A 26,549-nucleotide genomic window follows, 5' to 3' on the forward strand; every position below is an offset into this window, starting at 1 on the left:
ATGTTTAGTGTTTTTCCAAGGGTTTAGGGGTTTACCCAAGGATTTGGGGTTTACCCAAGGATTTAGGGTTTACCCAAGGGTTAGGTTCAGGGTTTAGGATTTAGGATTTAAGGATTAGGATTTAGGGTTTAGTGTTTTGCTGACGAAATATTTTTTTTTTTGAATTATTACTATTTTTTACCTTTTTATTTTTAAAACATAATATAACTTGACAATATTTTGTTTCCTTTTATAAAATATATTGAGTATAAAATAACAAAATCCTAGTGATTGGTGAACCTAACCGGTGAACCTTTAGATTCATCCTAGGAGATGAACTTTTAGATTCACCCTAGGGGGTGAACCTTTAGATTCACCCTAGGGGTGAACCCAAGAATAACTCCTTTGATTATACGTAGTATACTGTTCTATGTCACCAAAATTGGTAACTATGAACATCGATCGTAGCTAAAGCAATCAACAGAACATCACAAGGAAGTAGATTCCCCATTTGGAAAAGTGGTCATTGCATGTCAAACTTTTGATGTAAAAGATCATAGAGATTAAAAAACACGTAAGCTACCAAACTACCTACGATATACGTATATAAGAAAGAGAAATATTCCAAGTTTGAGGTATTCTTTTAAAATATAATGAATACAACCCTAATATACAGTAAATAGGATGTTTTAAACTTTGAGTTGACAGAAAGAGTTTAAGCTTAAAATATCATTAAAAGGCTTCGTTCGTGTATAAAATTCTTGAACAAGTTTTACGTTTAACATAAAAATCTGTTCTACATGTGGATTTAAACATAAAATCCCAAGATTGTGTTGTAATAGCTGAAGATAGATAAACTAAAATGAGAAATTACATTTTGTATATGGAAGGATATTACCTAATTGTGTCCTAGTTAAATCCTGGCAATTTTAGCCAATTACACATTTGAGACTAAAAATAAATCTAGCTTTAAGATATAATAATATGTGATATAACACGATTAATAATTGCAAAGTGTGGGTAAATTAGGGGGAAATAATCTTCACTAGACCTTGATCCGCGCAACCGCGCGGGATTTACTATCATTTTTATATACATAAAAATCTTATTTTCGCAACATTAAGTAAACATTTTAACACTAACTATATTTTCAGACGTTTATGGCTTTTTCATATTTATCAACAAAGTAATTGTTTGAAACAGTAACATGTATTTATAACTTACTATTATATATTTATTTTATTATATATGCATTTGAATATTAGACGACTTCATATATTGAAAGATTAACTGATTTATTTGAGTTATTTTGTATTTAACTCATATATTATTTAAATATCATATCAAAAACCTGAATCCGAAAAACTGAAGCGATTCCGATCCAAAAAGTAGTACCAAATCCGAATCGTAATTGGTTAAATATTCGAAGATATTTAAAATTTTGGTATCTAGAGAACCTGAACTGAAATATTTAGAGTATCCGAATGTATCAGAAATAGATTTATATATGCATAAATCTTATATATTAAAACAGAAGTCACAACTTTGATTCATGTGTGATTTTTTAAAAAATGCACCTAATAAATATATTATTAGAAAGTCATGTTAGACCTAATGGACATAATAGACATATTCTTATAAATGGACCTAATAGACATATTCTTATAAATGTAACATGACTTTCTAAGAATATGTCTATTAAGTCAATTTTTTAAAAAAAATCACACATGAATGTTAACATCAACAAATATTTAAATATTTATTCCAAAAGAGACAATGAAAATCTAATTCCAATTATTTAATCTCTAATCTTATCATTTAAATTTTGGGCATACCAGTGGGCTATCAATAATTGGATTTAAACAATAGATGATCCATTGGATTTATAGATAATATAAATTAAATAAATATAATTTAATGTTGTAAAACTATACCTCCATATGTTATTATTTAAATATTTATTGATGTTAACTTTTAAAATTATAAAGAGTTTTTTTTTAATAACAAAAATCATATTATCTAACAATGATTAATCTTTACTACCTTAAACCGATGAAAACAAAATTAAAACTATATAGTTTATTTTTAAAATTAAACAAAAACTAAATGTTTAATTATTTACTCGATAATATAAATCTATGAAGCGAAAAGTTTAATTTTTTAAGAACATTCTAATTTGTGAAATGTTACAATATATTTGAATATGACAATAAAACAATATTTTACTAATCTTTATATATATAGATACAATTTTAATAATGAAATAATAATCCTAAAATATATATATAGAAGAAGATACAAATACATGTGAATATTTGAAATAATCTATTTAATGAAAAAAATATACCGTAAATTTATTATGTTTTAAAATTTGATAAACACATATATATTATAATATATACCAATTTAGAATTGAAAACAAAATGTTTATATAAAAATAAATGAAAACAAAAATCTGCGCGGTTGCGCGTATCGAGATCTAGTATAATAATTATTTTTAGAGTTAATATATAAAAATATCCAATTTTTATAAGATATTTAAATTTTTCAAAAATATTTGAATATATATAAAACAGTCAAAAATAAATGTCTAAAATACCTAAACAATACTCAAAACACCAAAAATACTTAAAATATTTAAATATTCAAGTTAAACCAATTTATATGTTAAGTTTAGATATTTTGGGTATACTATTCAAATCTATACGTAATATCTTATTTTATTTTTATATTTTGTGGAATTTAAAGTATATGATGATTTTTTTAGAAAATAGTTTAAGTATGCTATCTGATTCCGAACCGAATCCTGACTGAACCTTAACAAAAATTTATAAATATCCGAATGGTACTGAAAATTTTAATTGTAAAATTCAAATATACCCGAACTAAACCCGATTGGATACTCGAACGCCTACCAACGCCTACCATTAATAGAAAGTATTGCCTAAATTACTATACATTCACGAAGAATATTCTGTATTTCATTCAAACGAATTTTTAGTTTATAGTTATTTGTGGACATAATTAATTCAAATATTTAATGATATATATTTGTGGTGATTTTTTTGAAATAGGGAGGATATAGATATATTGGCCGCTTATATAGGAGGATTAACTCATATTAATTGATCTCTGAACTATTTCTTATATAACTTCTTTTTTTTTAACTTATAAAGAAAGTTCTTAAAGAGTAACAAATAATAATCATTTAAAGATATGTTTTGTATTTTATATTAGGACCAACTTTGGAGTATGATTGTTAAAAAAATTATTACGTACCACAATGAACGTTTCCACCGAACACAAAATGTGATTGTTTCAACCGCAAAGTTATTAAGTACCATAATGAACAATCTTAGTTAAATTAATTTATGTGTCTGAGGGAAAGTTATATTATATGCAAAGTATGGCAAGAGTTATTTCGTTATATTAATGCTTAAATTATTTTAGAAAATTATTAAATACTTAGAAAAGACAAGCATTCCTTAAAAATATATTCATTTAATTATTCAGTATCATTGGATTGTAATATTTTGTAGGTTTAATGGTTAATTTTAAAGTGTATTCCTGTTTTAATAAGATAGATTTTAGCATACATTGCGATAATAAAGAAAATAGATTTTACCACTTTGGTTTTGAACAAGTGACAGTATGGTACAGAAAAACGTCAGAGGAAAAAGAATTATCAAAACGTACACTTTTCTTTAATCTTTTTCATAAAAGTTTTTTTTCCTATTCAAAAAGCAAAAATGTGTCAGACGGATTTATGCATCTTTCATTCATTCATCACTGTCTCGTGAAAAGTATAAAACTTTATATCAGAAATTGATATAATATTTAAACATATCAAAAAGAAAAAGAAAGAAAATTCCCTCCTGTCCAAGTGCGTTTGCTTTTTTTGGAGTCTCTCTCTCTATCTCTGAAGTGAGGATCTTTGTTTGGTTCTGCAATAATAGTTTCGTGATTTTATAAAACACGAAATGTATTCTCTTCTCTCTAGACTCTAGTACGCATAGACCCTACTCTATTATGTTCAAGCTCTGCTTTCCCTCTTCTCTTTCTTTATCTCCCTGAAACTATGGGCTTTGTTCTCTCTTTCTCTCTCTCTGTCTGTCTCTAAAGGCACAGCAACAACACTCACAGTCACACTTAAAAGCACTTCCTTTTCTCACAAATCTGAAAATGGGTTTTGTTCGGAAACATCGAAAAACAGTTACTTTGACTCCAAACCCAGAGCTTTAATCCGTGTTTCACGCCTAAAGATCAAAACTTTTAACTCTTCCTCTCGCCTTTTCTTGATGATACAAGTGAAGAAGAACAAAAGTGTGTGATTGAGTATACTTAATTAAACAAAAATGGCGTTATGGTGCATGTCCGTTCTTCTGATTCTTGGGTTCCTGTCAAAATCAGATCTTGGTGAAGCTCAGCTAAGCGATGAAGCTGCATTGTTAGCCATTAAGAGAGACCTTAGAGTTCCAGGATGGGGTAGTAGCAGCACAGAGTACTGTACTTGGGATAGGCTCAAGTGTGGTGCTAACAACTCCTTTGTTGAAACGCTTGATCTCTCAGGGCTTCAGCTTAGAGGTAATGTCACTTTAATCTCCGACCTCAGAAGCTTGAAGCATCTAGATCTCTCTCGTAACAGCTTCACCGGCCCGATTCCTGCATCTCTCGGCAACTTGTCCGAGCTTGAGTTTCTTGATTTGTCTCTGAACCGTTTTGCTGGTGGGATTCCAGTTGAGTTTGGTAACCTTAGAGGTCTTAGATGGCTTAACGTTTCTAACAACTTGCTTGTGGGAGAGATACCTGATGAGCTTATGTTTCTAGAGAGGTTAGAGGAGTTTCAAGTCTCTGGAAACGGGTTAAACGGTTCTATACCTCACTGGGTAGGGAACCTGAGTAACCTCAAGGTGTTTACAGCTTATGAGAATGAGTTGGTAGGTGAGATACCTAAAGGGCTAGGTTTGGTTTCTGAACTGGAGTTATTGAACCTTCACTCAAACCAGCTTGTGGGGAAGATTCCAAAGGGGTTTTTCGAGAAAGGGAAGCTTAAAGTTTTGGTCTTGACGCAGAATAGGTTGACCGGTGAGCTCCCTGAAGAGGTGGGAATCTGCAGTGGCCTCTCCAGCATCAGAATTGGGAACAACGAGCTTGTAGGAGTTATTCCCAGGACAATAGGAAACATAACTGGACTTACTTATTTTGAAGCAGACAATAACAATCTCTCAGGTGAGATTGTTGCAGAGTTCTCTCAGTGCTCTAACCTCACTCTCCTGAATCTAGCAGCTAATGGGTTCACTGGAGCCATTCCAACAGAGCTTGGTCAGCTCATGAGTCTTCAAGAGCTGATTCTCTCTGGTAACAGTCTCTTTGGGGAGATTCCTAAATCATTTCTTGGATTAGGAAACCTCAACAAGCTTGATGTAAGTAACAACAGACTCAACGGCACCATCCCTGAGGAGCTTTGCGGCATGCCGAGGCTTCAGTATCTGCTCCTTGATCAGAACTCCATAAGAGGAGACATCCCACATGAGATTGGAAACTGTCTGAAGCTGCTTGAACTCCAGCTGGGTAGAAACTACTTGACCGGAACCATTCCTCCTGAGATTGGTCACTTGAGGAGCTTGCAGATAGCTCTAAACTTGAGTTTCAACCATCTTCATGGACCATTGCCTGCCGAGTTGGGAAGACTCGACAAGCTTGTGTCATTAGATGTCTCTAACAACATGCTTACAGGAACCATACCGCAGCTGCTAAAAGGCATGATGAGTTTGTTCGAAGTTAATTTCTCAAACAACCTCTTGACCGGTCCGGTTCCTGTCTTTGTTCCATTTCAAAAGTCTCCAAACTCGAGCTTCTCGGGGAACAAAGAGCTTTGTGGAGCGCCGTTGAGCTCTTCTTGTGGATACTCTGATGATATTGAGCATTTGAGGTACAGTCACAGAGTGTCATACAGGATTGTGCTCGCAGTGATTGGTTCAGGTGTTGCTGTCTTTGTATCAGTCACTGTTGTGGTGGTTCTCTTCATGATGAGGGAGAAACAAGAGAAAGCAGCAGCTAAAAATATAGATGTTGAAGAACACGTTGAGGATGAGCAACCAGCGATTATAGCCGGAGATGTCTTCCTTGAGAATCTTAAACAAGGGATTGATCTAGACGCAGTTGTGAAAGCAACCATGAAGGAGTCAAATAAGCTCAGTACAGGAACGTTTAGTTCGGTTTACAAAGCAGTCATGCCTTCAGGGATGATTGTTTCGGTGAAGAAACTCAAATCCATGGATAGAGCTATAACTCAGCATCAGAACAAGATGATCAGAGAACTTGAAAGACTCAGTAAACTTTGCCATGACCACTTGGTTACACCGATTGGGTTTGTTATATATGAAGATGTTGCTCTCTTGTTGCATCAGCATTTACCTAATGGTAACTTAGCTCAGCTGATTCATGAGTCCTCCAAGAAGCCAGAGTACCAACCTGACTGGCCAATGAGACTGTCCATAGCCGTTGGAGTAGCTGAAGGCTTAGCGTTTCTCCACTATGTCGCCATTATTCACCTTGATGTTTCCTCTAGCAATGTCTTGCTAGACTCTGGTTACAAACCTGTGCTTGGAGAAATCGAAATATCGAAATTGTTAGATCCATCTCGAGGCACTGCAAGTATTAGCTCAGTTGCTGGTTCCTTTGGCTACATCCCTCCAGGTATGAGTCATAGTTTCTGTTACCATTAACTTCATAAACTCCAACACATTTCTTTGTTTTTTCCCTTCTCAGAGTATGCATACACAATGCAAGTTACTGCGCCGGGGAATGTATACAGCTACGGAGTCGTGTTGCTTGAGATTCTAACCTCAAGAGCGCCTGTGGAGGAAGAGTTTGATGAAGGAGTGGATTTGGTGAAATGGGTTCATGGAGCTTCAGGGAGAGGAGAAACACCGGAACAGATACTTGACGCCAACCTTAGCACTGTATCCTTTGCTTGGAGGAGAGAGATGCTTGCAGCTCTGAAAGTTGCATTGCTATGCACAGATATCACACCTGCAAAAAGGCCAAAGATGAAGAAAGTAGTTGAAATGCTTCAAGAGGTTAACCAAAGTAAATGAGAAAATGAATATAGTTCCTTTTGTGACATTCATATATATGCGAGCTTCTCTCATCTGTGTACTGTAGAGTTTTATGATGAAATGCAATCTTGGATTTGCTTATTCTGCTTATCCAACTGCACAAATTATAAATTAGTCCACAGAAGAATCAATGTACATTACTGTAGAAACTGTTCAACAAAGTCTTCCTCGTATAATCAAGGAATCGTTAGATTACAAGACCACATGAATACCAGATGGCTTCTTTCTAGTTTTTTACACTTTTCACACCAGAAAGAAACGATTGAATTGCATAAAAGAATAAGTGAGAAAGCAATAGAGAAGATAAGTACATAAAATGATCTAAGTACAGCACACCTATTATGTTTCTTTGAGTTCATCTTGACTGAATTCAAAGTGTTATCAGGGCTTTGAATCCTCCCCAGATGATCAACAGCCAGCAGCTTTAAGGAAGCTGTCATAAGGGGTTGAGGCTGGTAGTTTATAAACTTGTAGGCTATTTTGGAGTTCTGAGTAGCACTGTGTCTGAATAGTTCCCATCAGTGTTCTTGGTGATTTAATCCTCAATGGTGTTCTAGGCGATTTAATAACAGATTCCTTCCCCAGTAAAGGGATGTCATCCTACACAATTTTTGATTAATCAGTACAGAATAATTGATTAAGAGAATAGATACCAAACCAAATGGTCAGTACATATAAGAGCTCAGTACACAATATAAAAGAGAGTAATCTTATAGCAAAGGCATACCTCGGTGTGAAAATTGATCATCGGATGAAAAGTTGCGATCTCACTCTCTTCCTCATGCTGTGGTGGAGAGCTGTTAACAGAAATTTCATGTTGTAGCTGAGAATTGAAAAGACTCGAGATCTTCTGCTGTTTTCCCATTAATAGATTCTCACAATGAAGTGTCATTTCTTTGTATGAAGTATCGGCTACAGTATCGAAGGATATTAGATCCACCTGACGTGTTGTCTCTACGACCTTTCAACAAAACAATAATTAAGTAAAGTTAACTAATCTTGGTGATGAATCTGTAGGAAGACTGAGCATGTAACTTACAGATTCTAGAATTTGATCGACAGTGGGGAGGTCTGGGACTTCAGAAACTGTTACAGGATTATCATCTGCAGCTGTTTCAGTGACATCTCCAGATTCTTGATCCTCGTGAGAGAAGAGAGCCGCAAGCTGAAGATACAGACCAACATTCAACACAATTTTCATCTCAAGGGTTTAAAGAGTTATGGTAAACAGAAGACTTAATACGTTTTGGGGTTTAACATCTCCAAAGTCAGCCTGAAAGGGTTTCTGAGTGTCCTCTAAAACGATGGTTCCTAGTGGACATGCATCATCCGGCATGAAGTCACTGAGCAGCTGCTCTTGAATTTTCTCCATTCCAGACTGAAAATAGTTTACTGTGGTTATCGGATGATTTAGTGGGGAGGTAGTGATAGGAAACGTCTTACACTGCATATATTTTGTAAGCTTTTGATAATTTCATAGACAAGGGCTCCTCTGCTATGCTCAGTGGAGACTGCTATGTTTGAAAGAGTATCCAGAGCTGAAGCATCATCTTTTTGGCATCCATACGCAACGGTCTGCAGCTTTACAGCCTTTAACTTGTGATCTTCAACCAAATGCAATAATGGATCAAGCTGAATCAGGTAGAAGAGGAAGTTAAAGCAAAGAAGTCTGGTTGGAATTTCAAGAGCTCAATAATGTTGCGTAAATTGAGTTAGGTGCAATAATGCCAAGAGAAGCAACATTCACATCAGAGTGATCAGCGTACCGTTGGTCCCTGAAGTGCTACTTTAGCAAAATCCGCCAGAGAAAAAAGATTAAATGCTTTTGAGGAGAAAATAACCATTGATGTAGCCATAGTGAAGAGTGACCTTCGTCGGGACGGAGGGAGTGGTCCTGAAAATAGACGAACAATGGACTCAAAAGCGTCTACATCATAGTTTCCAAGCCAAAAATCAAAGATAAAGGCTCAAAAAAATGTGGAAGCTCACCTCCTTCCGTTAAAGAAACATCTCGCAAAGAAAGTGCCATCTGGAAACTTCGAATCAAAGCGCCCTGACTTGAATTCTGAGAGATAAGAAACTTTAGATATGTTAACAAAAAGCTGTAAGCAAATAATTCATAAGGAGACCTAGGCACTTTTACACTCAGATGCAGAAGTAGGAAGTATTGAGATATGAAATATATATATATTACCTTGCCACGAGAGAACAACAATACAAGACTGTATGTGTTAGTAATTGCCTCATATTTGTCTGGCGTGTTTGCAGATATGGACTGCGCCCAGATTGATGAAAGCAAAAGACCTATCTGGTGACTACTTAGCCTAATACAAACAGCGTCCTGAGCATCATATAAAAAGTCAGATTAGAGAACGGAGACTGATCCAAGGTGTACCTAAGAAGAAATCAAGAGGCAACAGCTGCAACAGGTTTAACTTTGGCCTTAAACAGATTAAATGAATCCTGAACACTAAACGAACGACCCCTTCCAAGTTATAATTTACTATTGTAGAGTGGTAAAAGATGTAGCCATCTCACAGACACCTAATAAGTAGACTATGTATATAAACAGTCATTGTGGTTTCTAGAAACTACTTTGTAATCACTTATCAGATCTACCCTTGGAACCATCCTGAAACTAAGTTGAGAACCCAAGGGATAATACTCTAAGCGACATATATAGAGCCTCACACAAAGAAAGTTACAAGGATGTACCAGCTCAGAGTTATCTGCTACTGAGGTCACTGGTTGATTCCAACTTCTATACGCCTGACTGTATGAAGATGTTAGTCTGTCAAGGATTTCCCCACTATTGATTCCAGATTCTTCCTCAAGCATTTTGATTTGTCTCTGATCGGAAGTTGGAACTGACGAAATGTTTTCCTTCCTCAGCTTCTCGAAAAGGGCTGTTGAAGAGGAAAAGACAGACGCAGTCCTTGAAAGAGAACGAGGAAGACCCATTCCCTTCTTAAGGTCATTAGTGGTTGAGGAGGGGTGGGGGCAGACTGAAGTTGGTACCAGGACAACAGAAAATATACGGTGGGCGCCAATCCGTGTTTTATGATCTGGATGGACCATAGCTTTCAGTAACTGATGGAACAAGGCCTCGGGAAAAGCCTGAGACGAAGAATAAGTAATAAATTTCATTAGAACTGGACTATGAGAAGAGAAAAAAATAATAATACTAGATGTTACAGGGAGGTTGCCTTATTTTGATATGACAGATTTGGTACAGAGGCTATAATTTGAGCAGTGCGAAAAACAGAAGCGATTGTGTTTCTTGCTACATCTGTGACAGCTGGGATATTCTCCAACATCAAAGCCATTGCATCTAGAATTGGCCCAGCATCTCCAACCTTTGTAAAATTGAAAAATCAGGCACACATCTCTTTAAAGAAGAACATATTGAGGAGAAAGAAGACGATATAGAATACCTTTTTGGTCAGTTGGATGAGGCACTTATCGATAGCTACGCTGACCATTCTATTACAGTTTGCTACTTCAGTTCCTAGATTTGCTTCATGAAGAGAAGAGTGCATGCATTTTCTCAAATGCCTCATGATATCACTAATTGCGCTGACTATTGCTGCTGAGTGTTCCACTTTTGCATTTTCAGCAAGGGAAGAGGTAACCTCTAGAATGTTGAGCTGCATCTTGGCTGTTTAAGCACACTTTTATGATCAAGGTGTTTAATTAACATGGACAGTATAAAGTGTGTTCTCTGCCCTGCAAGATTGCATAACTATTTCAGAACAATGATCATGAGGGAATGGCCGAATGAAAAAAAATATTGAGAGTGTAATACCAGATAATTCCATTAAAAATTGCAAATCCCTTAGAACTGGCAATGCAATAGAATTTTCCGTTGACCAGAGATGTCCCTCGTCACAGTAACGGAACAAAGACTCGAGTATCCGTCTCATCGTTGTGGCATCTTCACCTAGCTTGGCCATGTTGTGTAGGCAAACCTTGGACCAAAAACTAGGGTCCAAGGAATCTTCCCTGAAAGAAAAATACAATGAAGAGAAGCAAAGAATCCAAATAGGTAAACGTAAGAACAACTGACGAGAGATGAAATTACATTTTCACATTCAGTTCACCCTTGTCATTCACAACCGTTCTCCAAGAAGGAACATTTATGAGAGAATCAGCATGAGCTAGGTGACCTTCATTTTTCAAGACCTCATCCACCCATTTTCTAGCATTATCAATAGCATTGGCTAATTTTTTGGGGTGGCCATAATTTTCCCAGACTCCTGAGACAACCTGCCATGCAAATATCGAATTGATCATTTAACAGTTATTAACATGTACTACTTACAACTCTGACGAAGTCAAAAGAAACTAGCGCATGAACCTGAGATCTAACTTACATTGTCAAAGTCGCTGGGAATATGACAGTATTCACCCATCAGCCAAATCTATAAATAGATAAAGACCAGAATGCATCAGAGTTAGAAGAATAGTAGCTAGAGAGACAAAACAGCATAACCGAATTACCATTGCTGAAAGGGCTTGAAGTCCTGCTGCACGCAGGCTCCGTGACCTGTCATCATCCTCAACTTCCAGTGCTAACTGACACAGTTTTGAGAGAATGCCTTCTAAGCTAAACAGGGAACTTCCATCTGTCTGCGAAATTTGATAGCATGAATCAGTCATGCTTATGTCCTTAACTGAAAGCACCTTGACATGTAGGTCACAAGAGAATTCTATCAAGTGTGTAGGAAGCTGACATTTACAAATTCGAAAAGAGACTGACATCCAATTATTTGCATTTCAACTTGTCGAGTTTGTTCCAAAAGAGCTTGCACCGTCCTAAGAAAACCACTAGAAAAAAGTGGCCTGAAAAAAGGAACAATAATCAAATTAACAATACATGCCGAAATACTCCTGCTGTCATGATATGTTACAACTTTCGAGTTAGTTTCTTGGGTTCTTATGATAATCCACAGAACATCATGGAAACAAGAGAACATATGAAATGTTTGTAGAAGAAAGCTAAAGAAGTATGACCTCACATTTGCTCATTACAAGTAACCAGAAGCCTTCTGTATATGCACATGACTATCTTGGCCGAATGAAAATTCTCATTCCTCAATTCCTTGTAACATCTTTGTTCGAGCAAATCTGATATCTATAAAATCGTAAAGTTCAAGGTTGGCAACATTGCTATAACGAGTACTCTGTCTAGACTTGGCGTTGGATGAATAATAATACCTCTGGCATACCAACAGCGTTCTTTGCAGCATACTTACATAGCTTTCCTATCTTCCGTTCATTGGGAGCTTCCTCCTGTCAAAAACGGTAAGCAGTGAGGGAGTTAAACCAAACCCCACCAAGATAACCAAGAGGGAACCTCATGTCTCATCCACAATGACTCAAAAGCGAAATGAAACGCACATGGAAAAAACTTCAACATAGAAAGGTTTAGCAAGCAAGATTTTTTTTAAAAAAGAAGCCAAATTCAAGCCACTCAAGAAAAAAAAATAAAAAGACATATTGCATAATTAGCCATGATTTGATCATCAAAAACGTCAATTGAGCCAAAGAGTGGCTGATTTGAGCTTCTTATAGCATTGGCAATGTAAGTCAAAGCAAGCAAACATGGCTAAATAACAAAACTTTAACATAGAAAGGGAAAGCAAGCAAAGATTAAAACATATTGCAGATCTAGTCATGAATTCATCATCAAAGAGTGGCTAATTTGAGCTTTGGAATAGCATGGGGGCAATGTAGGACCCTGTTTATTGCGCGACCTGCGATCTGCAATATGCGACTGATTGCGCGACCAGTCGCAGGTTCCGATTCGAGTCCCCGAAAGAACATCGGCTAAATATTAAGAAAATTTTGATCGGACGACTGGTATCACAAGTCGCGACACGTAAATGAACATAATTTTAGTCGCAGATAGCAGGTTTAATCGCAGTCATAAGTACACGTAATCTTACTGGCAGGTTGCCCGGACATGTAAACGAGTCAAATCACAGCAAAGATGGGGGTAAAATAAGCAACCTGATGACGAGGAGTATGGAAGATATCGGCAATGAGCTTCTTGTACCTCTTCATAGCCTGTTTAGACCTAGGACGCAGCGCAGGGCAGAGAATGCAAAGCCTACCCACAAACAGGCACAACTTTCCTCGAGATCAAACCCGAGAACGCGCCCATTCTTCAACCCACTGATCAAATTCACAAAAAATGTACTCAACTTCTCAAAATGTATCTCCTCCTTCACCTGAAAATATCCAAAACTTTCAGAACGCGAAGTCAATCATTCACTTGAGTATGAAAAAATAGTCAAACCCCGAAAAAATCTACACAATTTTGATTCCAACGGAAAGCATCAATTTTACCTCAGATCAAAGCTCAGTTTTAGCGAAAGCGGTGATTAGAAACTTCGATCGAAGCTCTGAAAGTTTTTTTTTCTGTGAGTAGGATTGTAGTCGCCGGAGAGTCCAGCTCGTGATCTTCCCCAGATACGCTTCGTCGCAGGTTCAACCTGCTCCCTTTCGTTACTTAGCTTATATCAGTTTTTTTCTAAATTACTTTTTTCTGATTAGAAAAAAATCAGAGCCGTCTTTAGCTAAGAGTTATTTTATTTTTCCAGAATTGTTATTTTTTAATTAGAACCTGAGTTTCAGTAGTTTGTTTACGCAAGGTAGAAGAAAATTAAAATTGGAACAAATGTGAAATTTTTTAAAAAGAAACTGGATTTGATTTGAAAACAAAACAAAAAAGCTAAAACATTATCCATCCATAAAATTGAAAAGAAACATGAGATGCAATCCAGCAAAGTTCAACCAAAATCAAGGATAATCCTTAGAGAGGACGGGGACAAGTTTGTAGCTGGGGATTTAGGATGATGCTTGTTGGTCTTCAACCTCTGTTATAAGTTTCTTAGTTCCCTTCTCGGCCAGCAAATCAGTGTACTCCTGGTACGGTGATTTTTTGAAGCTCGTCTCTTTCCAGAACTCTGGTGTCAGGAATCCATACGTCTTCTGAAGACAATCAAATGTTGCCTACAAAATACACATGTTGTTTATTCAGTGAATGATTCAAAAACTCAATATAACCCAAAAAAATACATTAAAGATACTAAAATCTTCTCTGAGAAGTGAAACAATGTAATACATAACGAGATGTTATACTGTAACTAGCAATAACACAAAACAGCTCATTCAAGCTTCACAATTCTAACTTCCTCATCTATATTAGCATGTGGGGGCCTTAATCATTTCTTAAGAAGATTTCTAAAAAATTTGGAGCCCAATGGGCTTGGCCCAGATCTGGGCCCAGTAAAGGAAGAAAGTTCAAACCTTAACAAAGTTTCCAAGAGTTTTGGTGGACCCCCTGGAAGAAGTGAACACGTCATCAATCCCAGCGAACTGAAGAACCTTCTTAGGAACCCTAGCCGCCACAATCCCCGCACCTCTCGGAGCCGGCACCATCCTCACCGTAACGGACCCACACTTCCCCGTAACCTTACAAGGAACCGTATGCGGCTTCCCAATCTTATTCCCCCAGTATCCTCTCCTCACCGGAATCACCGAGAGCTTCGCCAATATAATCCCTCCTCTAATCGCAGTAGCCACCTCCTTGGAGCACTTCACACCCAAACCAACGTGCCCGTTCGTGTCCCCGACGACGACGAAGGCCTTGAACCTCGTCCTCTGCCCGGCCCTCGTCTGCTTCTGAACCGGCATAATCTTCATCACCTCGTCTTTTAGGGTGGGGCCGACGAGGAGGTCGATGATCTGGTACTCCTTGACGGGGAGCGAGTGGAGGTAGATCTGCTCGAGCTTCTGGATCTTTCCGGCTTGGACGAGACGGCCGAGCTTGGTCACTGGAGTCCATTTCTCCTCCTCGGTGGGACGGCCTCCGCGTCGGCCGCCGCGTCCTCTCGGACCGCCGCGGCCACCGCGATCGCCGCGACCTCCTCCGAATCCACGACCGAAGCCACCGCGGTCTCCACCTCGCTCGGCGCCGCGTTCTCCGCCACGTTCCGCCATTTTGTCGAGAGTTTTTTTTTTTTTTAAGAGATTGGAGTCGCTGCGATGAGTGTTGTTGGAGTGAGCAAGCGAAAACCCTAGTCCTCGTCTTATATATGTTACAAAAGGATTCTAGGGTTTCTAAAAGGCTTTGTTTGGGTAACACTGATAATGGGCTTGGGCCCAATTAAATCCTCGGCCCGGCTTTTAAAAAAAATGAGAAGGATGAATAGCAGACGCTTTGGTCAGGTAACATAACTTTTTGGTGATCATGTTAAGAGCAACGGAAGTACATAAGTAAGAACCTCACCCTAGGAGCATGTTTAATGGAGGATCCTTAGGATGTAATTTTAACGGAATATAAGAACATGTCTCTTAATTTTTAACTAAAAATGATAAGAACCGGTTCTTAAATATCTTATTTAAGAACCGGTTCTTAGTTTTTTTAGTTAAAAGTTAAGAAACAGATTTTTATATTCCGCTAAGAACTTCACTCTAATAACTCCCATTAAACATGTTCTAAGAACTTCCCATTGCTCTTAGGTTTCATTTTTCGTGTCTTTAAATTAAAATATTTAATTTTGACCCAAAAAATTAAAATATTGAGTTACACATCATACTTTAATCACAACAAAGAATACCATCATTCAGGTCCATAGCAACTTAAAAACATAATTTTTTATTCATTAAATTTTACACACACCAATAGTATATGGAGTAGTATACAATAAATCTCTTGAACATGTTTATGTGTATATTCCTATACTATACTTCATAACTAGACAATGTCTTTTAACTAATTCAGTGTCCATGTATATATTCCACAAGTATATGTGTATATTAGCATACTATTGTATACTCTGTAGCTATGTGTATTTGTATGTGTGTTTGGTTGGTCTAACTAATTAAGTGGATTTGCATTGAGGAAAAACAATGCCTTTATCCATCACATTAGCATTGCTGCAGCTTCCTTTGCCTCCCTTAATGTTCACTTTGTCAAGCACAATCCCTTGGCATGGATAGTTCTTGCTACAGTTCAACGTTATTGCTATGTCTGATGCGCTTGTGCCACTTATGTTCCGGTACACCACGTTCTTCACTTGGACCGCAGATGTCTGAAAATATATGTAGTATAGTGGTTAGATCCAAAAATATCTATTACCATGAGTTTTAGAAGTTTTCATCAGATTCGAGGAAACCTGTTCGGTGCATTTGCTCTTGTCGCAATAATCTTGGTCGATTATGATTGGATTCTTCACATTGTCCATCTGAATGTTCTGGAATATGATATCGCTAGCAGTTCCTGACCCTCCCTGAATAGAATAGGTTAAGTAGCAAATTAGAAACAAAGTGTACGGCAAATGTGAGAAGGCTAGTTTAGACGGAAAGGGCTGGTTTATGACTTTCACCTGGTAAGTTTTGATCCTAACTCCATTGTCTGTACCAGAAAGCTTAGCACCATCCACAGTCACACCTGATACAAATGCCTTTGAATTGTCATCTCCTAAGCTCCCAATGCTGTTCATATTCCAAAAAAAAATATCAAATGTTCATAAATTTCAAATGATTACGGTTGAAAACATTTAGGTATATATACTGAAAATAATTCATTGATACCTGATGCCGTGACCGGGACCACAAGTTAAATCATTGATGTTAACATTTTGTGATCCAGTTTCAATAGATATACAATCATCACCTATATATAAAATCAATCATTAAGACCAAACTCCATAAATTAAAATGATAAATCCTCTAAACTTTAGGTTCCTTGATATGCAAGCAACTCTTTCTAATCATGGGGATGTAAATATATATGATAATAACCTGTTCCAATGATGGATTTGGAGATTTGAATGTTTTGGCTGTTAGTGATGTGTATACCATCGGTGTTAGGACTATCAGCAGGCGCAGTGACCTCAACATTTGAGACCTGGACGTTGGAGCATTTCTCAATCGAAATCTGAATCTGTTGCGCATTTCTCACCCTCAGATTATTCACTCTCAAATTCTTCGAGTTGTAGAAAGTAAGAGCCTGCGTATAAAGAATATATAACTTAGTTACCCAATTATGATCAAAACCATCATTATAACTGTATATGAAATAATCGTAAACGTACCGTTGGTGCGTTTGTGCATGGCTTCATATAACAAAAAGATAAAAAAGGAGTGTCAATATCTTCAATAAATCGATTGTATTATAAAGATGACATGCGGATGTATATTCATTAAATGAAACATTTACACACACCTGAGCTTCGTTCCGTTTGCATGAGTTTTGCCACCACGTTTCGCCGTTTCCGTTGACAGTTCCGGTGGCTCCACCATCTACAGACAGACTGTTAACGCTATCAAACGTAATCCATTTGGTGATATCTTTGTAATCCGATCGTTTTTGAGATGCCGATAATGTTCCGAAGATCTGTAGTTCCATTCAGCAAACGCTCATTTAATTTATATATTCAAATCCGTATATGTGATTATATATATAGTACAAATAGTCACTTCACCTGAACGGTAATGATTGATTTGCATGGACCATTTAATCGAATAGACTTGAGGAAGTAAGTCTTCCTTTCAGGAACTAAGAGATTAACGGCTCCACTTGAAGAACATGCTTTATTCCATGCATTCACGAACGCCTGATCATGCATGCATGCATGGATCATTAGCACAAACAACGTAAGGTTGTATACATGACCGTCTCATGAGTTTATATTTAGAAGCCATGTACGTATTTTTGGATGTTATAATTAAATAATTTATGGATATGATCCTAGGAAGTACGTGTATATGCATACATACCTGCGTGTCATCGGTTTTTCCATCTCCTTTAGCTCCAAAATCAGAAACACTAACGGTGGTTGGAGGCAGCGAAGAGACTCGTGCGAAGCTTTTCAAACGTGTACCATCATCTCTTCGCTTGATTAAGCTATTGGATTTGAAAATTCCATAAGAATGATGATGATCATATCCATTAATGCTGCGTCTTGAAGCTTCGCACCATGAAAGCATCAAAAGAGCCCATAATAGGAAGCCGGTTAAGAGTTTGCAATAACAAGCCATTGAGGTTGGTATGGAATACGAGTCGTTTTTGGGGGTAGATTGAGAAATGTTTGATGTTTGTGATTCTTGTCTTTTATGTTGGTTTGTTTTTGAAATTGTTAAGTGTCGACGAACGTGTATTTATAGGCAATCAAAAGGAACAGTAAAAGTTTGGTTTCTTATTAAGCTTGAATGAGTTCGAGGTATGGACTGAAATTGAGATTGTCACGTAAACACTACTATAGGCTATATAGTCTATATTTTTCTTTCATTAGAGTTTCATACTTTTACTCTCTCTTGTTTAATTTATTTATTAATTTATGTTGTCTCTTAGCGAGACCATGCTTATCCTTTTTTCTGCAAGAAACATCGCTTAATGATTTAAGGCAATTGGAGGTCTTTTTATTATTATTGAACATACACCGAAGAAAATTAATGTGACGAACGACGGGTTTATGATGCTGCTATGAGTTGTTGTAACAATTAATACTAAATTTTGATCCGCGTTTTTAAAGCGCGAAATTATTTTTCTTAATAAAATTATTAACATGTTTGTTAGTTCATATTAAAAATAAAAAAAATCTATTTGTTCAACTCATTTCTACTTTATAAATATTTTGTATATTCGATGAAATAAACTGAAAAACAGAAACTGTAAAAATGTCTACTTATTATAATCACATGTTTGTTTAGAAAAATCAACTTTATTTTCAGTTTTTAAATATTAATTTATAGATAATTAGAAATTGTTAATTAGGATTTATACTAAATGTTAGTTTTGAAAGAGCATATATTTAGGAAATTTATGTAACATCAATTTAGAAAATAATTACATTTAATTTAAAAATATATCAGATAAAATTTATTCTAGTATAACCACAGACAATTAAAGTATTAAATGTTTAAACTAAATAAAAAGTATAGATTGCATAGAAATTAGAATTATTATCATTTACAAAAATATGGAAAGATTAGTTACCATAAATATATGAAATATTCAGTTGTCTATTTTAAATAAATGATATTTATATTATAATTAAATACAATAGGAAACCATTGTAAATAAGTTGAAAATCAATGTCAGAACCCTAATAGAAATTCCGTTTTAATAGTATAGATCAGTATATATGGTTCACCATATGGCAGTCACATGAGTATCATCAATCAAGAATCACTGTCCAGTTTTCTACATCTTTTCATAGCAGAGGGCATGATGTGTAGTTTTTTTTTTTTTTGCTAAAAGACATGATGTGCAGTTTTACCTTATATATGTTTAATAACTATAAAATGATATAAACAAAAAAAAAAACTAAAATAGGAAATACATAATATATAATATATAATATAAACTCATATGTTATATTCTCAAATTCGAATTTACTTGCAAGATACATAATACGAAACAGGTGTTATTGGAAAAGAAAAAAAAAACAGTCGTCATTTCGTGTACTATAGAGATATGCGTAATTTTAGCTAAGAAAAAAAAGCAACTTTTAAATGTTTTTTATGGTACATAACGAACTTATATGTTCGTGAATGTTCAAGTTGAAAAGGCGATAACTACCGATCATGTGACTGCCGCATTTTCTTCCGTTTTGATCTCATTGCTTATATTGAAAGAATGAAATTTGGCGTTTAATTACATAGTCAAAATATCAACGTCATATGTATTAGATAGACTTTCTGTTTGTTTGTCAAGTCGGGCCGTTATTGGCTACTAAAATGCATATTTTTTGCTGATCCCATTACCCACGTAAATCGGTTTATTAATGCATGGATATCAGTCAAATCATTAATCTGACCTTTTACACCCCAACGAAGAAAAAACGGAAACACAAATGCACCAAAGAAAACTACGTACGTACATTTCAACCATAGTTCTGCGGCACACAAATTGCGTATGGATGCTAAGTTAGGCGCAGCACGTGAGACTTTTTTTTTTTTGCTAAGAATATGAATTTCATTACTAGAATGGGCAGGTTGTGTAATACAAAGGTTAAAGCATACAGGAGAGCACCATGGCAAAAAGAGAAAAAACATGGTGTAAACCCGAACTAGATTAGCAAATGCAACAGATGATAAAACAGAGGTTTAGGCGAAGGCAAGCCAGCGCCTAAGGAGCCCACCGAAAGCCTTCATCTTTCGTCGAGCAAGAATGGTATCTTTGATCAGCCTGTCAAGTTGCTTGAACAGAGCCGCTGGTGATGATGACATGTTGTTGTGGAGACAGCTATTGCGCTCATACCAGAGGATGTAGATTGTTGCTTGGGCCGCAAGACGACGCAAGGTAGATGAGTGGGTGGGGTGCTGAGAACCCAGCCAGGAAGTGAAAGCTGTCCAAGTGTGGAAGGTGAAGGTTCTGTATCCTAGTCGCCTTGTGATCAGAGACCATAGATGCCTACTAACTTCACATCTTAAGAATTGGTGGTCCCTGCTCTCCTGCGCATTTCCACATAGGTAGCATGATTGATCAACAGAAAGACCCCAGGAGGCTAGACGAGACCTGGTTGGCAACCTGTCGAGATGAGTAACCCAGAAGTGAAAAGCATGACGAGGGACTGCACCCTTGAACCATACATTAGCAGTCCATTCCTGTATAGGTCCTCGAGGCCGTAAAGAATCCCAAGTGTGCTTTACGGAGAATTTTTCCAGTTCCATTTCATTCACACACCAGAAATATTCATCGTCAGGATCAGAAGGAAGAGGTACCCTTACCGAGGAGAGGTGGATTTGGAGCTCCAAAGCTCTATCTGATCGAGCATGCCTCATATTCCAGCCCTCATGTGTGATTACCGAAGCAATCTTTACGTCTGAGGGAATTCCCAGCTCTCTTGGACCCTGCTGTCCAATGTAATTTATCAAAGGTTCAAAGGGGGTCCATGAGTCATACCAAAAGGTAGCTCGTTTGCCATTGCCAAGTTTGCACTTTAAAAGCGCTGAAGCAGTATGCCTGAGAGATAGGATTGTTTTCCATGTCGCAGAGAAGTGTTCAGCAGACTCAATTTCCCAAAATTCATTATTTTGGAATTTATATTCTTTAGTCCAGGAAGCCCAAAGAGAATCTGTGTTGCAGAATAATACCCATATAAGTCGGAGACAAAGAGTACGGTTCCAGATAGAGATGTTCCTTAACCCAAGGCCTCCTTCTTCTTTAGGAAGGCAACATACATTCCAGGCAACTTTAGCTGAGCTTCTCTTTGTTATATCCCCTGACCATAGGAAACGAGAGCAAAGGGTCTGGATTTGAGCGATGCACCCTTTAGGCAAGATGAACGCAGTAAACCAAAAGTTCAGCAGACCATAGGTCACTGATTTCAGCATCTGTAACCGGCCTGCGTAAGACAGAGCTCTCGAAGTCCACGAGGTAAAATATGAGCGTAGCCTGTCTAGGAGAGGTCTGTAATCCACTATTCTGAGCTTTCTATGCATTAGGGGAAGACCCAAGTAACGGATCGGGAGAGAACCAAGATTGAAACCGAGACTAGCCAAGTCATTAGTTTCATCAGCGTTCAAACCCCCCGTAAATAGATCAGTTTTGGAGCGATTCATAGAGAGGCCAGACCACTTGGTGAATTCATGAAGAGTTTTGGCAATATTATCCAGAGAATCCTTTGTACCGTCGAAGAAGACCATGATATCATCCGCGAAAGCTAGGTGAGTAACCTGTGGGTGCTCTGCCTTGGGGTGGAATCCTATCATGCCTGCTGAGTAATTCTCGTTCAACATACGGCAGAAAACCTCCATCACTAGCACAAAGAGGTAAGGAGAAAGTGGGTCTCCTTGCCTCAAGCCTCTGGTTCCTTTGAAGTAACCGCAAAGCTCACCATTTATAGAGATCGAGAAGGAGGTTGTAGTTAAGCACTGCTCAATGAGGTTAATGAAACTCATCGGAAAGTTGAGAGCCTTAAGAGTGTTGAGAACAAAATCCCAATTTACCGTGTCGAAGGCCTTTTGGAGATCAACCTTCAGCGTTGCCCTTTTCGAAATATTTTTCCAGTTATAGCCAGCAACTAATTCAGTGGCTAGCAAGACATTTTCAGCAAGAGATCTCCCAGGTATGAAGGCCGATTGAGAGTTTGATATGATAGAAGGCAATATCTGCTTAAGGCGGTTCGCAAGCAGTTTAGATATTACCTTGTATAATGTGTTGCAGCAAGAGATAGGCCTGAATTCAGATATCCTTGAAGCATTTGGCTTTTTACGGATCAAGGTTAAGGCTGTGGAGTTCCATTGTTTTAAGATTTTTCCAGAAACAAAAAACTCGTGCACATCAGCGATCAAGTCAGCCCCAACAGCTTGCCAGTTTGCCGTAAAAAACTCCACAGGGTAGCCATCCGGGCCTGGAGCTTTATTTCTAGGCAGCGAGAAGAAGGCTTCTCGGATATCAGTCGCTGTAAACGGAGCCAGAAGGGTTTCTGAAGCTTCAGGAGAGCATCTGAACGGGACCAGATCAGCAATTAAGTCAGGAGACGAGGTAGTGTGCTGGACTTGTCCTCCTAAGAGAGTTTGGTAGAAGTCCAAGATGTGATCCTTAATACCTTGCAGATCATCAATGACCAAATCATTTAAATCCAGCAGCATGTGGATGAAGTTTTGAGCAGTACGAGATTTGATAGCCCGGTGGAAGAAAGCCGAGTTACAATCTCCCTCTGCCAACCATAGGATACGGGCTCTCTGCCTAAGAAAGGATTCTTCAGCTTTTGTAAGCATTATCCATTTTTGATGCGCTGCTTTTTCTAATGCGGCCAAAGCTGGGGATGGAGAAGCGAGAAGCGCGTGCTGACAAGATTGTAGTTCTGTAAAAGATTCAGCCACCCGCTTTTCAAGCTCAGAGAAATTTTCCTTGCTAAAGGCTCTTATAATACTTTTGAGTTCCTTTAGCTTCTTCGATACTAAGAGCATTTTAGAGCCAGCAAACGGAAGAGAAGTCCAACACTGCTTGACCATTTCAGCAAAATCAGGATGGCTGTTGAGCATGGAGAAAAACTTGAAAGGTTTCTTCTGTTTTGGTCTGAAAGAGTCCAAGTAGATGCAGCACGGGTTATGATCAGATATGCCAGGATCACCAAAAACACCCACTGAATCCTGGTGAAGGAGGAGCCAGTTGTCATTAACAAGAATACGATCTAGCTTTTTGGCCACCTGATTATTAGACCAAGTAAAAGTGTTGCCAAAGTAAGGCAGCACGTGAGACTTGATTAGAGTTATGATTTAAGAACATAAATATGTGAACATGTGTCTCCCGTTGAATAAATGTTCACGTTTTAGCTGAGGATTTTTTGTTTTATTTTTGTCAAAGAGGATTTTTAGTTTGTGCAGTTATCGATTTTTGAAATTAACACGTGGTCAAAATTTCAATGTCGTTTAACATGTGATTGAACAGTAAAACTAGAGAGTTAAGAATCATGCATGAACCTCAGATTTTGTAACGCAAGGTAGGTAATTATCAACTATACAAAATACATATTATAGACATCTAATAGACGTCCATATATAGAATGAAAACGTATTCACATCATACATATATATCATAATTCATAAGGCATGTGTAAAGCTTGCTTGAAAGACCCGAAGGTATGGACGAAAGCATGACTTCTGGGAAACTTTCCTGGTCGTTGCTATAAGTTTCCTTAATTATAGGCTCTTGTTCATCCGTTGAAGAAAATTATGTGATGTATAGGATTCAACATGCTTCTTATTTTTTGGTGATCTTATATTTTCATGCTTAAGAGATTTCAAAGTTTAGTGTTATTTAATTAAAATTGGAGATTTTTTATTTAAATGTAATATTATTGAAACTAAATGATTTTTTTTTCTTTTTTGTATATTGGGTCGTTTCAGATCAGTTCAGGAAACTTGTATTCTTTGGATACATACTATATAATATATATGTTATCTCCTGTACATACAATTATAATATAATACAAGTAAACCTCATACCATAGAAAAAATAATGTAATACTTCACATTTTAAACGTAAAATATATCCAACTATGTCCATCCATAATCCAAATCTTCACACGAGCATTTGGATAACGATCTAATATTATCCAATATGTCCATCCATATACGGATATCCACATACTAACGCATCCTTTATATTATATATTAATTGAGAAACATTACAACATTGTTTTGTAGCCACGTGTCGCCATGGGAATGAAATTCAGAATTATTAAAAAAATAGGTCAGTCCACCATAACTTTTTTTTAACGCTGATTTATTATATTATTACAATTATGAGAAAATTACATTGACGATTTGACAACCGACAATACTAACTGTCTTATGAGAATCTACGCCTAACTGCATCACTTGAGCCGTCTTATGAAGATCCACGCATGACTGAATTTACTTGCACCATGTTGAAGATCTCTTGTAAGAATTTCTTCCGTAGCCTGTAGTAATAAACCGCTCTTTCCGGGACTTGAAACCTGGAGTTCCTGTATTCTGCAATAAATTGCATAGTCTGAGATTCGAACCCCAGACCTGAGTGTAGAAACCTTTAAACCTTAACCATTAGGCTACGGTGCTTCCACAGTCCATCTTAACTTATATTATATTTTTATTAAACTAACTATCAAATTAATAAATAGTATACAAAATAATATTCTCACACTTTTCTTAAATAAAAGCTACGGAATTACCTAATATGAATAACATGTATATGACATTAATGATTATGAATAATAAATATTTGATGACATTTTTTGTATCTTAGTTTTTTTGTTTAATTTTATATTATTAAAATATATTAAACAATCACATTAAGCATATAATAAATTTTTTTTATATATACTATATTTTGAATTTTTAAATGACTATAAATTACTAAAAGCGTTAAATGTTTCACACTAAAATTTTGTGATCAATGATTTAATTTTTTTTGTAATAACAAGATACAAATGATAATATATCGTATGAATATGCTATCTCATATAATAGAAATTCATATTATATATCAATATAGTTTAAAATTAAACTATATAAATATATAAAATACATAAATATGTTAATTTCTAAATTTTTATTGAAAAAATATTGAAATCTTAGTATTTTAATTTTGAAATTTTCATTAAAAAAATCACACATTAGAATTTTTGTGTTTATCATATGAGTATGAATTCTCAATAATAAATATTTATATTGAAAATATACTATATATCTATCGTCCATATCATTGAAATTAGTTATATACTATATTAAATAAATAAAATAATTGTTTAAATTTATTTATCAAAAAATATCGTAAATAAACAAGAGGTATTGTTTTGATTTATGTGCTTGCTCTAATTTAATTATATAATATCTAAATGAACGCAAATAAATAATAATAGATAAAGATTTATTTTTATATATGACTTTTATCCCGCGTAATTGCGCGGATCTTAATCTAGTTTAAAATGTATTTTAGAATATTCTGAAAACCATAATTCAAATAGAATTAATTATTGGCCCAATGTTATAGGTTAATTCTTTGATTGGATTGTTTTAAATATGATTTTTAACGTTAAAACCTTTCAACTAAGTTTGTTTTGAGTAAAAACCCTCAAACTAAATATTTAACGAAAAAACTCTTAAACTAACTTTATTTAATGAATTAAATCCTACCAGGTCATAATTACCATTACTACCGGTAAATATTTGGTTTAGGGTTTTCTACATTAAGTAAAAATAATTGAGGAGTTTTACCATTAAAAATAAAAAAATCAAAAAATCAAAATTTTATAATATTATCTAAAAGTTAGTAACTTCAATTTTCAAAATTATCATTTTTAAGTTTTTTTGTAAATATATGAGTTTGATGTGTTTTTAACATCAACATTATATATGTATAAATTAAAAAAATGTAAAAACCGAGAAAATATAATAAAAATTATCTAAAGATATACATGTAATAAAATTATTAAAAGACTAAAAATGTAAACAAGAAGAAAATATAATAAATCTATCAATTTAACGGTCAAACATTAGCAACATAGTATCAGATTCAATCAGATTTAAAACCTCAATGATCAAAACCGAAAACAGTTTTGATTTCAAAATATTCGATTAGGGTTTTAATATGTGATTTGATAATTATAGTATAATTAATTATGATACTTATATTATTTAGGGTTTATAGATATATGGTTAGGGTTTATCGGATTTTAACTTGTAAAAACCGATTTGGGGTTTTAATCATGTAGGAACATGATTTAGGGTTTGGGGTATCGAACTTTTAGAGCTTCGATTTACTCAATTAGGATTTTTGATCTATTACCCTATGGTTTTGATTCATAAAGATTAGGATTTTAGGGTTTCATTCTTTAACAATCAATCTATGTTCGATTATGGGTTCTTAGGTTTTGAATTACTTTTTAACCTTAGATGATTGTTGAATCGGACCACCAAAGGAGTTGAGCCGCGAGCTGGACA

At 36.0% G+C, this 26,549-nt stretch overlaps 3 protein-coding genes and 1 pseudogene across 3 annotated transcripts; 1 reads left to right on the plus strand and 3 right to left on the minus strand.

Moving 5' to 3' along the window:
- Positions 1-3,747: 3,747 nt before the first annotated feature.
- Positions 3,748-7,181, plus strand: LOC106341893 (leucine-rich repeat receptor-like tyrosine-protein kinase PXC3). The gene is made up of 2 exons (XM_013780640.1): positions 3,748-6,678; positions 6,751-7,181. Exons 1-2 carry the CDS (start codon positions 4,335-4,337, stop codon positions 7,077-7,079), a joined length of 2,673 nt encoding a protein of 890 aa, XP_013636094.1. The 5' UTR covers positions 3,748-4,334; the 3' UTR covers positions 7,080-7,181.
- A 37-nt stretch (positions 7,182-7,218) lies between these two features.
- On the minus strand, positions 7,219-13,702 carry LOC106341892 (annotated as a pseudogene).
- A 121-nt stretch (positions 13,703-13,823) lies between these two features.
- On the minus strand, positions 13,824-15,168 carry LOC106341894 (40S ribosomal protein S2-3-like). The gene is made up of 2 exons (XM_013780641.1): positions 14,415-15,168; positions 13,824-14,117 (listed from the first exon to the last, which is right to left on the minus strand). Exons 1-2 carry the CDS (start codon positions 15,105-15,107, stop codon positions 13,953-13,955), a joined length of 858 nt encoding a protein of 285 aa, XP_013636095.1. The 5' UTR covers positions 15,108-15,168; the 3' UTR covers positions 13,824-13,952.
- A 795-nt stretch (positions 15,169-15,963) lies between these two features.
- On the minus strand, positions 15,964-18,219 carry LOC106340439 (polygalacturonase ADPG2-like). The gene is made up of 9 exons (XM_013779315.1): positions 17,892-18,219; positions 17,597-17,728; positions 17,338-17,508; positions 17,207-17,227; positions 16,914-17,121; positions 16,704-16,785; positions 16,496-16,604; positions 16,286-16,399; positions 15,964-16,201 (listed from the first exon to the last, which is right to left on the minus strand). Exons 1-9 carry the CDS (start codon positions 18,150-18,152, stop codon positions 15,992-15,994), a joined length of 1,308 nt encoding a protein of 435 aa, XP_013634769.1. The 5' UTR covers positions 18,153-18,219; the 3' UTR covers positions 15,964-15,991.
- Between the last annotated feature and the right edge of the window lie 8,330 nt (positions 18,220-26,549).

The sequence above is a fragment of the Brassica oleracea genome, chromosome C4 (genome assembly GCF_000695525.1).
Source record: "Brassica oleracea var. oleracea cultivar TO1000 chromosome C4, BOL, whole genome shotgun sequence".
Taxonomy (NCBI): domain Eukaryota; kingdom Viridiplantae; phylum Streptophyta; class Magnoliopsida; order Brassicales; family Brassicaceae; genus Brassica; species Brassica oleracea.